This window comes from Choloepus didactylus, chromosome 5 (assembly GCF_015220235.1).
Source record: "Choloepus didactylus isolate mChoDid1 chromosome 5, mChoDid1.pri, whole genome shotgun sequence".
Lineage (NCBI taxonomy): Eukaryota > Metazoa > Chordata > Mammalia > Pilosa > Megalonychidae > Choloepus > Choloepus didactylus.
The window spans coordinates 148,946,667-148,962,441 of NC_051311.1; the positions used below are offsets into that span (position 1 = coordinate 148,946,667).

Sequence of the window (15,775 nt, forward strand, 5' to 3'; positions counted from 1 at the left end):
TACATGATGATGTAGTCAATAATATGCTCTGTAGAGGAATATGTGTAAGTCTGCCTTTTCCTGGAAAAAACAAACAAAATTCATATAATAATATATGCAAATCAACCCAAATATAATATTAGACTGTCATAGCTGTAGTCATATCAGTGTAGATTTCCGGCTGGTTATTGCAGATACTAACTACCTCATGCCTCTGAGCCGAATGAACTTTTAAAAGGGTGGGGAGGGAAGTACTTACCACTAGTCCATCTATAAAATTGATAAGCTAATTAATTTGAGTCATGTGTGAATGTATACCTTACACATATTTTTAAAAGGGAATTTTGTTAAAAGCCCTTCCTTATATAGCACTTAATTCCCCTTCAGATACAATCCTTAGCACAACTTAACTCCCTAGCAAAGCTTTTAAGGTAGCTACTTTTTTATTTTATGAAACAAACTATAATTTCAAAGATTCAGAAATTATACCAGTGAGCATGCTATTATTAAAAGAATGGATAGAGAGGAAATATTACAGAACCTACGATGGTGATTTTAAAACACAGATTTCCAAAGAGGACAGATTAGCTTTTAAATTTGCATCCATTTTCCCACTGCCAACATCCATCAAGTTAAAATATTTTTTAAAGTGAGGTGAACACTTTTTGTTTCATTTTCTGTTTATTTTTAAATTAATCCACTGAATATTTTTAAAAACAACTGGCATGTTCCTCTCCACCTTTTCTCAGTCACACTGAGCGGTCTGTTGCCTACCCTACTCTACAACCCCAGCCCTGGAAATGCTGCAAAGCAAGCTCAAGATAAAAGGAGAGGGGAAAAAAAAAAAAAGGTAGTTTGTGCATACTGAAAAAGCACTGGCATTTCCTGCAGTGTTCAGCCAGATATTCCAAGGCTCCTGCATCACCACCTTACCTCAGACTCCTCTGTAGATTCTTCAAGAGACCCGGTTTCCTACAAAGTACAGAGGAGGGAAATAGTCAAAACAGGTGACAAAAGGATAAAAAACACTATTAAGGGAAAAGTCTTTATGTCCCCACCATCAGTCCCCATCTGCCTTTTTTGGAAGGTAATTTGCAACTACACTTTAGAGGACTCCACATGCTACTGACTCTCATAAGCTTCCTATGACATCTCTACACCCTTGTAGGAATGAGGGGGTTGACTCTGGGGTCACACAGGTCCACGGCTCCTGCTGACCTCACTCAAAGAGTCAGCAGATTACAAATTATCCCGGGAACTTGTCATCTGAGTATATGGAAGGCCCTTTCCTTCCCTAACAATGGAAATCCATCTTGCAAAGCAGCATTACAAATCTGGGAAGGGAAGAGAACACTGCAATCTCAAATTATTTATGGGCCAGTTTTTGTACTGAAAACTATCGGGCTATTAATTACAATGCTATTAATCTGGTTGAATCAAAATGATTGTCTTGCCTAAACAGCTTTTAAAAAAGGATTCCCCTACAGTGGCACCCATCAGACACTGTGCAAATAAGCCGTATAATTTATATCCACTTTTTAAACCATTAACCTTAAGACAAATTCTGCCATTTAACACAGTTTTTCTCTTGCTAGACAATGAATCTGCTGCTCTGGAGGAAAAAAAAGCAAAAAGGGGAAAAACTGACTTGATCCTGCTCATCTCTCACCTGCCCACTGAAAGAGAGAATCTGCTGATGCCACGCATCCTCAAAAAGGTCAGCAAAATGAAGATTTACTTAACGTACTTATAGATATCAATAGCAATAAAAGGTTACAACTAATATGCTGACACTGAATGTAAGCATTTTACGACTCATGGGATAAACAGAGAAAGAACAAAAAAAATGGGGCAAGGAAGTCTTTGATATAACTAATATTTTTATAAGAAAAAAACGAACATTTAGAAGAAAATCAGATGCATATACTACTTAATGCAAACTGGCTAACAGGATAAATGCAAACCCAGTGTTTTAAAACATTTTCATTTCATTCACTGAAAATTAATAAGAGCCCATAGGTGACAGGCACCCCCTGGAATACAACCTTATGGAAAAGACAGTTCTGCCCTCAAAGCCATCTGTAAAATAGGGTTTCTTGTAATTAAGAATTTTATTATATTACTAACTATGATTAATATTTGAATCTCTTCTATTTTCCAGGGCAGCATGCTGAATTTCATGTTAATCTAATTCTCACAAAGTTCTTTATTAATTTAGAGTTACAATCTCTCCCCCAGTAATTTTTTGTTCTTAGCACCATGGAGACACATTTAAAAAACCAAATTCCCCTACTAGTTGATAGTTCTCCAGAAAGTAAATGACATTTATCAGGCTTTCCCTTATAAACCATCTCTTCTCCGTGCCAACCATCCCCAGTCCCTGTTTTTCATCCCCTTACCAGTCCGATTCTTCTCTTTTGGACACACTCCACTTTTAATATTAGTAATCACCATTCTGACATCTTTACTGAACATCCATCATACATTGCTCGCAATGCTAAGTGCTTTCCACATGGCATCATGAAATTTCATATCAACTTCTGAGGTAAGAACATGGAAACTAGGACAGTGATCTGAACGACTTCTAACATCCCTCTGATCCTCAGAGTTCCCGAATAGCAAGTTATTAGCATTAGCAAAACAAGCCTTTGGCAACCTGTCAAGAAACCACACCCGGATTCCTATTTTCCATCTCCACAACTCTAAAAGGATACTTGATTATTCTTTTCAGAAAAATTACATTAGGCCTAAGGAAAAAAATATTTTTTTTCTTCTTACACTTGAAATCCACTGAAATATGCACATGGGGTAAATGGGTGAACGTCTCATTTATGTTCTTCATTAAAAGAAAAACACAAGTCCCCAATCACCCATTTCAATCCAAAAACTCAAGAATCAAATTACACTTTTGCCACCCAAGCAGAAAGCAGACAGTGCCTGAATTTGATGCCTCGAAGCATGTGAATCTCAGAGAGCTAAGTCTACAGGGAAAACCAGGCTGACAGAGTAGCTTCCTGTGCCTGCTGCTATCCCAGTATCAATAGAGAATAGTTTGTTTCAGGAAACTCTTGGACTTACCCTCAGCACCAGCACAAATCTCCCAAACATACAGTAGTGACTTCAAAAAAATAGAATAGTATTGTCCACAATTCTACCAAAACAATGCATGAGTGACTTCAGGAATTAGAATGGTTTGTTGTTTCTTAGCTTCATTCATTCATCAAGCCCGTCTGTTTACTATTCTAGAGACAGGGAGGCAAGGAAGAAGACACGAAGTGAAAGTCACAGTGAGGGATCCAAGAAGTAAGACTGAACCTTGAGAAAGGTTAGGATTTAGAAAGAGTTAATGGTTTTCAAACTTTTTTTTAGCCTCATAAGATCTTGTTCAAACAATATAACTTTATGAAAAAATAAGTTATAAAAGCGTGCTGTTCTGGTTGAAGCAAAAGTGATGGACTAGGTAACAGCTGGTGAAATAAGTGTATAGCTGGACAAATTCCAGTTAACAGTCTGGAAGCTAAATTCAACGATAATTTCACTTTGCCTTTCTTTAGCAAACCAATCTCTTAAACTCAATCATCTATCCAAATAGCTTTACTTAATGATATCTGTGCCTCCAACATGTTACCTGTCTAATCCATTCATCAACTGCCATCAGAATTATCTTCATAAAATAAAGATCAGACAGGTCACTGCCTTCTTCAAATTACCCTCAGTCATTCCCTACCTTATAGAGAAGAAATGTCAGATTCCCCAGTGTGGTGGTTTGGAGCCGTATGTACTCCAGGAAAACAAGTTCTTAAACTTAACCCATTCCTGTGAGTGTGAACCCATTGTAAGTAGGACCTTTTGATGAGGTTACTTCAGTTAAGAAGGTGTGGCCCACCTCAATCAGGATAGGTCTTAATCCTATTACTGGAGTCCTTTATAAGCAGAATGCAATTCAGACAGAGAGAAGTTAGGGGAAGCAAGAAGCTGAAAGCTGATGGAAACTGAAAGAGAAGGGAGAGAACAGGAGAGGCCACCATATGCATTGCCATGTGACAGAATAACCAAGGATCACCAGCAGTCAGCCCGAAAACACCAGTCTACAGGAAGAAAGCATTGCCTTGATAATACTTTGATTTGGACTTCTCAGCCTGGAAACCACGAGCTATTAAAATTTCCATTGTTTAAACCAACCCATTGCGGGGTTTTTGCTTGAGCAGCCAAGGAAACTAAAACACCTGGCAAAGCAGTAAAATCCCTGTCCTAACTGGCTCCCAACAGACTTCTAGCCTCACTTCCCACCTTTTGCACAGAACCACAACTGTCCAACCACATTGGATGACTTATCACTGAGATATCACATCTTCATGTCTTTCTGCCAGAGGTCACAAACAGTGGCTCGGGTCTAGATCTGCCCTGGCCACACCTAAGGGTACAGATGTTCTGTGTGGCTTGGGTGGTTGCTGATTTAAAAAGACTTTCACATAAAAATCAGCATTTGTGACATCATAAAAATCAGATCATATGTCTACATTGGATCCAAATTTCCACATAAAATCAGTTGAAGCAGTTCAATAATCACCATCACTCCCAATTTTCCCACACTGAGACAACCCCACTCGTTTTCATTACCATCTGCCTGCCTTGAGAGTGGGCTCCTAGCTCTGCCCCTTTCCTGAAGCCGTTCTTAGCTTGGAAGACCCTTGCCCTCCTCCAACTCATCCGAGTGGTCTTCAGATTCTCAATATGCACTACTGGTTCAATGGAGCCCCTTAGCAGGGCCTCAGGGAGGGGAACTGGTGAGCAGCAGTCTGGCTCAGAGCCTTCACTCTTGCTTTAACTATAGACAGAGCTGCATTTTTATACTGTTTTATATTTTCATGTTGCCAATCTGAAGCTACAAAAAAATTTGAAAATCCCTGACTGTTTCTAAATCCTAACCTTTCTACACAGCCCAACCCACGACCCACTTCTTTCACAGGATGGTCTCTAGCAAACTCAGGCCACAAGTTCCCAATCAGGCCACCCACAGCCTTTTTTCCTTCCTCTACCCCTCAGCTAGCAGGTACTATTAACTACCTTGACCTAATATTTATCACTGTAAACACTACTATGTATAAACCTGAAGGCTCTGCCTTATTGTCTCCCACTATCCTATCCAGAAGAAAAGCTCAACACGTTTGCAGATGAGGATGTGAAGAAATAAGCAGCAGACCTAAAACACTAACATGAGCCCCTGCTGTATATCGTCTTTCCATTTATGAGCAAGAGCAAGTACACTTTCTCCAGATAGATAGAATTGTTAGCTCATGGTTAAGGGCCAGTTGTAGAAGGAAGACAAGAAGGTAGCAGCAAAAAAGGACAGAGCACCTCATGCAGAATGTTGCCAATCTAGCAGCAACCCAATCTAGCAGGGAAAAGCCCTCTACAGAAGGCATTTCAACTGATTCCCACCCCTAATCTTACCATCAGCACATGACCCTGTGACAGTGGCCTGGGAAACTCAGCACAGCTGGCCTCAGAGGCCAGGAGGGGTAAGGGGAAGACTGCCAGCTCAGGAGGAGAGAGAAGCCAGGAGCACCTCCCTCAGAATACTGAGGTGCACAAAGTGTTTGTTGGGAAAAAAAAAAAAAGCAGAATTGAGGGGAGCCCAAGGAAGACGAGCTCCAAACCTGGCTAGAGGGAGGGAGGGAGAAACAGAGCAGAGACCAGGCCCGGGAGAAACGAGAGTGGGCCTGGCAATAGATCAGAAACAACGCTGTACTGTTAGGTTCTCCTCCTTCCCAATAAACTGTGTGCCACTGCAGGGCTTAAGGGAAACAAGGGTTGTGAGATCCCAATGTCTGACATGGGCACAGGAAAGAAGAGATATTTTGTGTGATATGTATTTGATATCCCTGCACTCTCAGAGCCTCAATTTCAAAAACCTCAAGGGAGCTGTAGCCAGTTTTGGGCACACAATGCTCCCTGCTGGCAGAGTAGGACAGATGAAACAGTACCTGGGGAGCTGGCAAGAATAGGGAAAGACTCAGGTTACCAACCAAGCTCATCCACTGGGTTCAGCTACCTCGCTCATTCTTATTCTGCAAACCAAGCTGCAAAAGAAGAAAAATCTTGGGATCTGCCCCACTGTGGAAATGAAGACAAATATGGTGATCCAAGTGAAGTGTAACTCCCAAATCTGACCTTGCATCAGAATCTTCTAAACTCAGTTTGGGGAACTGACTAAAAGTATACAATGCTGAGCACCACTTTCAGAGTTTCCAATTCAACAGGTCTGAAACAAGAGGCTGGAATCACAAGCATGTGATTAACAAAAACGCTAAGCAGAACCAGAGTGCCATCCTACTTCTGAGGAGGTAATGTGGATGCTAGGGAGACTTCTAATCACCTAGTAACATCGGCTTCAAGCCAACCAGTCCAAATGAGGATGAGAGGAAAAAAACGAAGCTGTGAGGCAATAAGCAGCTCCCAACTACCCTAATTTGTGAGTACATTTCAGTTACACGATACGGTAAAAAGTGGACTCTAAAAATTTGTATAATCCTTTGACTCTGCAGCTTCTTGTTTAGAGCTTTGTTTTTCCTTTAATTATTAGCAAAGCTGCTTTTAAAGGATTTGTCTTGGTCAAGCTGAAAGAAAAGAGAATTGTGCGTACCTAAGCTGAGCCTGGGTTTGGATGACAAAGTGTTGTCTGTGTTTAACATAAACAGACTTCAACCTAGACACTCTGACTTGCTTTATTTCATTCCATGCTCACAAGAGTCCTAGAAATTAAAATCACTGATTTATAGAAAAGGAAACTGAGGCACTCAAAATGGACAATCACATAGTCGTATCTGTGCTCATGAATGTGCAATCTGCTAATTCGTAAATAATCTACAATAAGGAAAGAATTTCCCTAATTTCTAAAGTGTAGACAGAATTCAAAATTGAAACTCTCATATTTGGTCAAGGAACAGACCACCTGAATGATCAAATATCTTAATGAACTTGACCCCATGCTGGTTGAGCAGGAAAGATGGGAAAGTAACTGGGGAGCTGGCAGGAGTAAGGAATGTAGAAAATGTAATATACGTTACATGTGAATAAATAACTTTTCAAAATTTCAAGTAAGATAAAATAATTTAACAGAAATTCTCCTGAAATTAATTTACAATTTGACAATTCAGAAGGTTACTCTTCCCCTGATAAGTTCATTTAGACATTTTACTAAGCACCCAGTTCATGTAAATCACTAGCCCTGAGAAAGATAGATATGAGTCAGCTCTCGTCCTTATTCTTGAGGACTCAGCAATCTGTAGGAGAGTTAAGACAAATATACAAACAACCAAACTTCAAGCATAATGTTATTCAGGAGAGGCATGAACAAAAACTATTGGGATCTGTGATTAGGAAGGTCAACTATCAATCATTTTATACTGGATAAAAGGCTGGTTAGAAAGCTTCCAGGAAGAATGCAAGTATTAGTTTTTTTCTGTGAACTATATAATATATATGTAGTTATTTTTGCAAACTACCTTTACTATCCTCAGCAAAAGCAACAATTTCCCAATGACCTAAAAAAAATGCCATTCATATCCAAAAACTGATTTTAGTTTAAATATCTTTGAACTGCTTTATGTTAACTCAGTACAGATCTCACTATTTTGGTTCTTCCTAAAATTAAGGGGTGGCGGTATTCACCAAAGAATGCAATGCTCAGGAAAGTTAATGAAGAGAAGGTTTAATTTGTCTTGCTTAGCATTACACTCATCTTGGAAGGGTGTTTGCATTTACAGTAACCTATGAGTTGTCATGGTGGCTAATTTAATATGCATCTCAATTCCTAAAACATTCAGGAAAAAAAAATTATGTCATCATTTTTAAAAGGCTTAAGACAGCAGAACAGAACAATCTGCAAATTCATTTAGGCTCTGTTAGCTTTCAAAAAATTGTATAATCAAGTCCTTTTGTTTTGGTCAGACATTAATGGTTTCCTACAGTGAAATGCAAAATACACAAATCAAATAGATTAAGAAAGGCCTAACCATTTTTATTTATACAAGATGGATAATATAGGTGCAATTATTAACTAGCTTTCTTTTTAAAAAATGAACAGAACCACAACTTGCGAATGTTTCCCTTTTCCTGCTGTTGACAAGACTCCTGATCTTTTTGAAATGGACACTGACACTGATGAAGAGGTAAATGCACACCTAAATATATACTAGCTGTTAAAGGGTTAGAGGTGGAATAATGGCTTGAAGGGAAACTATTAAGGGATAAGGACTAATTCTATTCCATGAAATAAAGTGATTTAGATTTAGGTTCTTAAGGTTCTTAAAAAGGCAGGGTGTTATGGTATAAAATTTCATGAGCTTTGGGGATAAAAAACTGAAGATTTATTATGGATGTGAGCCTAAGCTTAAGTTCTCTGAATTTCATTTTGCATATCTGCCAAATTCAATCACTCAACACGTATTTATTAAGTGCCGGGCATTCTCAGTGCCAGGAATACAGCTGTGAACAAATCTTTGCCATCATGGATCTTCTATTCTAATGAGAAGAAGGCAGTTTATTTATTTAAATTTTATTTTCTGTAAATAAATATTTATTTAAATTTTTAAAAATTAAATTTGTTTTATTTAAACAAAAAATACAGCCTGTCAGATGGTGATAGGAACTATGGAGAAAAGTAAAGCATAGCAGCTTTCAAATAATGCTCAGGGAAGGCCTCACTCAAAAAGGTAACACTAGGACAAAGATATGAAGGAAGTGAGGGAGAGGATCCTGTAGCTATCTGGGTAACAGTGGGAACAACATAAGCAATGGCTCTGAGGTACAAACATGTCTGGCTTGTTGAAGGTACAGGAAGAAAGCCAATGCCACTGAAGCAGAGTGAGAGAGGGAAAGGAGAGGAGAGCAGGAAATGAGGTTAGAGAAAGGAGGCAGAGGGCAGGACAAGATCCTGTAGGACAACTGGATTTTGGAAGGACTGTGGGCTTTTCCTCAGAGATAAGAAGCCATTGGAAAGTTTGGAACACAGGAGGTATTTGACTTGACTTGTGTATCAGATAAATATTTATCTCACAGGATTCTTTTGTGAGGACAAAATACAATGTGAAAGGATTTTAAACTGGAAATTGCTGTCCTATTGTCAAGCATTTTAATCATATAACTTTCTATGTGTCTTTTTCCATCAGATAGCTGTGCCAAACTCTCTTCAGCAGCACAAAATAGTAGCAAATACTGAGTAACTCTTTGCATTTCTATTATGCTGTATCTAAGAATGTAGGGAAGTTGGTTTTTTCCTCTTAAATTAAACCTCAAAACAATTACATTTCAACATGAAATGAAGACAGTGTGAAAACCAAACTCATGACTAATATCAAACCCAACGAGTCACGAAATTATGTGTTTAAGGAGCATTTTCTTTAAAGTGCCCAGAAAGGAAAAAGGAAGTTCCACTGTGGGTCAGAGGTAGGTGACTCTCCTATTACAAGATAACCAACCAAATTAAATTTCTACCTAGTCATATGTTTTAACTATTGGCATATATAAAATGTACAGGGCAAATTTTCATTATTTAAATGAAATATGTTGCAAACCATATAAATTAAATTATTGTACCACACTTCCCTTGTGACTCTTAACAGCTCACCATCAAAACATTTTTTAGAGGTAATTACAGCAATTGAGGGATCTATTAATTTGTGAGGAAAAAAGTGTCAAACTGAAATGACTCTGGAAATGCAAAATGAAGGTACTTCCTCAAGTACTTGGTCTGCTTCTCTTTTCTGTCTTCTTGATTTTACTTGGTTATTTCATCTGATCTGTGGCTACCACTATTGCCTATATGAAAATAAATAATACTCCTAACACCTCTATCCCAAAATTCCAGCACACAGTGCCAGTTTTGGACTGGACATTGCAGTATGACAGTCCTCCAGCAATAAATAATCTCTCCTAACTTTGACTGAGCCCAGCAGTTCTAAGCACTTCAACTTTACCTGTATGCATTCATTCAATGTTAAAACCACCTCCTAAGCACGAAACTATTATCTCTATATTATATTTGAAAGTTAAATAACTAGCCCAAAGTCAAATGTTTAGTAAGAAAGGGAACCAGCACTGGATCCTAGACATTTGTTTTGCTCCAGAACCGATGCACTTCACTGCCGCACGGCAACAGTTATTTAGCTTTGTACCTAAGTCCAAGAAACGCGAAACAAGTCATCACGTACTCTCTCCTAGCCCTCTCGCCTATCAGCCTACACTGTCCCGCTTAGAGTGTAAAGCAACTTAAATTTCAATCATCTAGCCTCAAAACTCAAGTCATCTCTCATTCTTCCCTCTCCCAAGATCCCTGGTATGCTCCCGCCTTCCTTCATGCCAAAATTTCACCGAACACAAGGACCCAGCCAAGGAAAGGCCGCCTCCCGAACGCTAGGAGTGTGTCGATGCGGTTTCCCAAGGTCTCCCGCCAAAGGCAGGGATACTACCCTGCCGCTCCGACCCCTGAAATGAACTTTCGCCACCCTCTAGCAGATTTCATCCTGTCATGTTCCACTCCCGACCACCTCATCCTCCTCTCCTCTTTCCTTGTGCCCTGAACTAGCAATAGCAACCTTTACCTGCTCCTCTGCTTCCGCCATGGTGCAGCCGGGGAGTCACATGACAGACCCGGAAGTGAGAGAAAACAAGGACACTGGTCCCCATTGCCTCTTGGGAAATGTAGTTTTACATTTCCTGGACGTCCTGAGCCTTGATGTCTTTTCTAACCGGTGAATCCCACTGTGGAGACTTATTTTTGCTTCCGGCCCTCCAAAGCCAGTGGAGTTCTGCTTTAGGGACACTGAACATATCCATCGTTATTGCTATTATTTGTTTTATTGTTGTTCTTGCTGTTTCTGTGATTATTATAACATTTGTTAAGCACTTATTATTTATCAGACCAGGAGTTTATAGCCTTACGTGGATTGTCTCATTTAATCCTCCCAACATCTCTACTATTATCCCCATATATAGGTGAGAACACTGTGGCTCAGAGATCATGCAGCTAGTGAGTGGCAGAGCTAAGATTAGAATTTGGCCCTGTCTAAGCCAAAGACTGTGTGATTACCACATGCTGCTTAGTCTAAAAGAGTTCTTGCCTCTTTTTTTTTTTTTTTTCAGGTGTGTTAAATGCATATAAAGCAGTCTATGCAGTGGAGAACCACAGAGCAACTTTATATCCAACAAATCTTTATTTACTACTGTTAAATTGGTGTCTTTTGGCATCTGGATGTTGAAATTTAAAAAATGTTTAATTAAATTATTTGTTAAACTTTTATTGGGCATATTCTGTAGGCAAATATGCAAGATAAAAACTTGTCCTGAGTTAAATATACATTAGTGGAACAAATCTGTAGTCACTGTTTCACTTCCATCCTTTTGAATGCCTGATCCCCTCTCCAGGTTTCTGGGCTTTATAAACTCTCCTTCCAAATCCTCAGGAATCTCAGAATCTTGTCCAAAGGCAGGCATTTTCTTCTCTCCACTCATCTCCAGCAGATGGTAACAGCAAAGGGTGTTGGAAATGGCAGCACATGGTGCTGAGGCCAGCTGTGATGAAGGTAGCATTAGGGGTGGGAGTCAGCTGAAATGCCTCTATTGGTGCAGTCTTCTGAGAGTCTCCATCAGCCCCTCCCTAAGGCTGCTGCTCCCTGATTTCATTGCTGAATTTGCTATCTTTTCTTTTCTTGGGGCCCAAAGTTCCCTAACTTGATATGCTGGTGGGTCTTCACAGATTTCCCCAGGAACAAAATCTTTCACTGGCCATTCAGGTGGAGGACCCCCTGGTGGAGAACACAAGTGACAGTCTATTTAGGCAACGATGGAATCCAGCCATCCTCTATGGGCCTCCTTCAGGTATTTCTATTCTTATGGAATGAAAAATTTCAAGCCTCTTTCTCTTCCCAAGGAGAGTCTTATGGCCCGATTGAAGCTGTGGCAAATGTTTACTGCAGAGAGAATTGACGATGCTCCTCAGTTGACGCAGTCTCTGAGACTCAGGAACCCCCAGGTCAGTTCCCCACTCAGTGTAGTATCTTGACTCTAATAAAATATGCCGAGCATTGGAGCCATTACCCTTTCCCTTTGGACAGACTGGAAGGGTGAAAAGACATGGGTATATGGAAAGATGAATTAGAGGAAGAATCTCTTTCCAAGCTTACAGGCTCTTCCTGGGCCAGAGGGCAGGAGGAAATTCCCTTGTTCCCTTCACACTCCAAGTCCTCCCATGTGAAATGAGAGTGTGGGCTTGCCCATCTAGGAGGTCCTCTAGCACCAGGCTACTCAAATTGTGGTCCATAGACCAGCAACATCGGCATCATAACCTGAGAGCTGGTTAGAAATGTAGACTATCAGGCCCTTCCACAGAGCTACTGAACCAGAATCTGGATTTCAGTAGTATCCTCATGTGAGATATATATATGAGAAGTATTCAGCCTAAACATCTTTAATAGATGGCAAATCATCTGCTTCTTTCTTGCCCATCATCAGCTCATCCTCCTCCATCTTCAAGCTCTGGAAGTAGAGGTAAAAACTAGCTTCTCTTTCTCGATCCATAGAACCTAACACTCTTAATAGACTTCAGAAACCAAACTTAATAACTTTTATGGATGAAATGGTTCACTGATTTGAACAACCTGTCTCATAAGGCTGTATAGGTCTGAAACAATTTACTAATTCAATAAATTGTAGCCATTTTATTCATAATAATAAACTTATTTCATTTTCAAATAATATGAATGAAATTTTAACATGTTTCTAATTTTATGATACTTGGAAAATTAGCAACGTGGAAAGATCAAATTAAAAAAAAAATCACCCCATATCCCTTCTAACTAGGTGGTGCTCTTATAAATTCGTTTCCCAATCTTTAGTCTCCATTCCTTCATAGATTGCTACCTTTTTCAGACTAGAGGTCTTTCTAGGACAGCCAGTGACAAGCAAAATTACACCACATTACACTACCAACTCGAAGCAATAAGGTTAGCCTTTCTTTAATTAACTTTCTCTCCCATACAGCTAAAATAATATTTATGTTATCCTTAGCAATTTTTGCAAGTCTCAGCTTATTTTGCAGTTCAGTTTTTCAAAAACGGTACCAACTAAAACCCGTTACCTTCTAATATCCTAGATGTCTTTTTAAGATATAGCTTATTGGAAGGTTCCCAGAGCAACTACACTAGACTTTTTAAAGAACATTTTTTCAAATTACCAAGTAATGCATCCTCATTATAGAAAATTGGAAAAATACAAAAAAGTAAGGAAAAATACAATGGTAAAAGCCACCCATAATTCCCCCTGATAATCATTGTTGGATATATTTCTTTCTAGTGTCTCTCTCTGTTTATTTAAAGTTTTTTCTTAAAACAAAAAATTATATCATGAAGTTTTATCTGTTTTCTTCACTTGATCATATTTCAGGATCATTTTCCATTAGCATTATAGTATATTTTTCTAAAACTAGATTTTAATGATATACATTATAATTTAATCCAGTAAAAATTCCATAATTTTTATAATTGAATTTTTTGTTATATATTTAGGGCATAGCTAATTGGTATCACTGTGTGTAAATTTCACAGATGCTTCAGTGAAAGGTGGCACCAATTTATACTCCCATAAGTTGTATATGAAAGCTTTATTTCCTCCTCCTGTCAAACATTAAATCTTATTTTTTGAAAACTTTATCAATTAAATTGGGGAAACATAGTGTATCACTTATTGTGATTTGATTTCTTATGAGTGAATGAATATTTTCCACAAATTTTCTGGCTATTTTCAATCTTTTCTGCACTTTCTACTCTTACTTTTTACCCCTTATCTGTTGAGACATTATTTTTTTCTTTATTATTTGAAAAGGAATGTCTAGTTAACCACTGGCTATTTGGTTTTGATGCCAAGAAAAGAGTCTGCTATTAGAGCTATATATTTTGAGATCTTCGGCATACAGTTAATATTTGAAGTGCAGGCAGACTACACAACAAGAGGGAAAATGTGACCTTTAAGAGAATTTTGGGGAATATGTAAATTCATGGGAACATGCAATGGATTAGAGTTTAGGCTCACTGTGGCAGTTCTCAAGCTAGGCTCCCACATAACTAGTGCGCCATGATTTGGACCAAGACATTTCATTGCTAAAATAAAATGGAAATAAAATGGTGACAGCATTTTCCCAATTTGCAAAAAAAAAAAGAAATAATAATTAATGGGCAAAATATTCCATTTAGGACTTTTCGCCTATATGTTTTCTTGGAATCTTTGATTTTTGCTGTTGCTTAATACAAACGGGCACTAGGACAGGGAGACAACAGTACATTTTTAAAATAGTAAGTAAATCTTCGTAAAAATAATAGGGAAGAAACTATCATGCTTGCTTTGACAGCTTTTTAAGTAAATAAATAAATAAACATGTGCCCAGCACCTAGCACAGTTCCTGGCACATCATAGGAGCTTGATAAGTATTTGTTGATGGAATCAGTTAATTAATTTAACATCTCTATTTCATGGTTTTTCCCAAAAGAACTACTATTTCTTGGTGCCCTGCCACCTGAGTAAGATTCAGATCTTTGAATTAGAAAATAAGGAGACATTGAAGATTTAGAGTGACATCATGAAGATGTTATTTAAAGAAGTTTAAGACAGTGGTGGTAGAAGGATTCAAAGGAAGAAGTGATCAAATCTGGTAGGACAGATCAGGAATGACTTCACGGAGGAAGTAGCAATCAGGTGGTCCTTAAAGGGTTGAAGAGAGGGGAAAGGGAAATATTCCATATTGAGGAAACAGTGTGAGAAGGGACTTAAAGAAGTAGGAAAGCATCTGAAAAGTCATATATAAGACTAATTAGGTGGGAAGACGCTAAAGTCTATTGATGTCAGACATAAGTTTGTGCTTAATTTTACAAGCAGTTATGGCAGACTGCTAATTGCCTGCCTAATATCCATTCACTTCTTCTTTAACAAAGTAACTCCTATTAATATTGGAGCACAATTTAACTGGCCTCCATCATAGTTAGGCTATGTGATTAAGTTCTGGTCCATGTTGTATAATTTAAGTATTACCTGTGCCTTCTGAGAAAGTTCTGAAAGAAAGGACAGAGAGCTGGGGATATCCCTTTTGCTCTTCCTGTACTGATTCTCCAGCAACCATCTAGGTCAATGAGGTGGTCGTGAGGATGGAAAACAAACGGTAAGGATGACGTGGAAAGATAGAAGGAGCCTGGGTTCCTGATGACTCTTTGGAGCCACCATGCCTACTCTGAACACCTGCCTCCAAACTTATTTCGAGCAAAAGTATAAACTCTTGTGTTATTTGGGTCTTCTGTTGCACACAGTCAAGACTCAATCCTGACTGATACAGTGGTAGAGAGCCACTGAGGATTTTTGAGAATAGAAATGACTTGAACACAAAGGCCTTACTTATGGCACATTTTCCTACTTGCACAGCTGAGAAATAGAAAAAGGAGAAAAGGAGAGATCACATGTGCATGTGTATGGGAAGAGTAAACTTTTATATTAAAAGTCTTTTTAGACTGGGATCCTGGGGACAGAGGGACAGGTGCCTCAAGGATGCAAATTTGCTTTTGGCTCCTTCCTGTTTAGTATAATGTTTAAGAGCTTGGGTATCAGGCAGGTTGGGGTTCAATCCTATCTGTGACGTTAACAGTATTATCTCAGGCAAGTTAACTTTCCTAAGCTGTTAAATTGGTCATTAGTAACTTCCTCTCAGTTGTTGTGAAAAAGAAATTTTTAAATGTGTGTTTTTATTTATATTATA

The 15,775-nt window shown here is 38.7% G+C and overlaps 1 protein-coding gene across 3 annotated transcripts in view; it reads right to left on the reverse strand.

Annotated features, from left to right (window-relative positions):
- VPS41 (VPS41 subunit of HOPS complex) overlaps positions 1-10,639 on the reverse strand; it is a 194,022-nt gene extending 183,383 nt beyond the window's left edge. Inside the window, exons 1-2 of one of the 3 annotated variants that reach the window (XM_037837118.1) lie at positions 10,584-10,639; positions 913-951 (exon numbers count right to left, since the gene is read on the reverse strand). In XM_037837118.1, the coding sequence (XP_037693046.1) occupies positions 913-951; positions 10,584-10,604 (60 nt within the window). In that variant the 5' untranslated portion in view covers positions 10,605-10,639. Of the gene's footprint in view, positions 1-912; positions 952-3,057; positions 3,103-5,966; positions 6,036-10,583 lie in introns of those variants that run through there. The other 2 variants (XM_037837116.1, XM_037837117.1) reach the window with 2 other exon arrangements.
- Between the last annotated feature and the right edge of the window lie 5,136 nt (positions 10,640-15,775).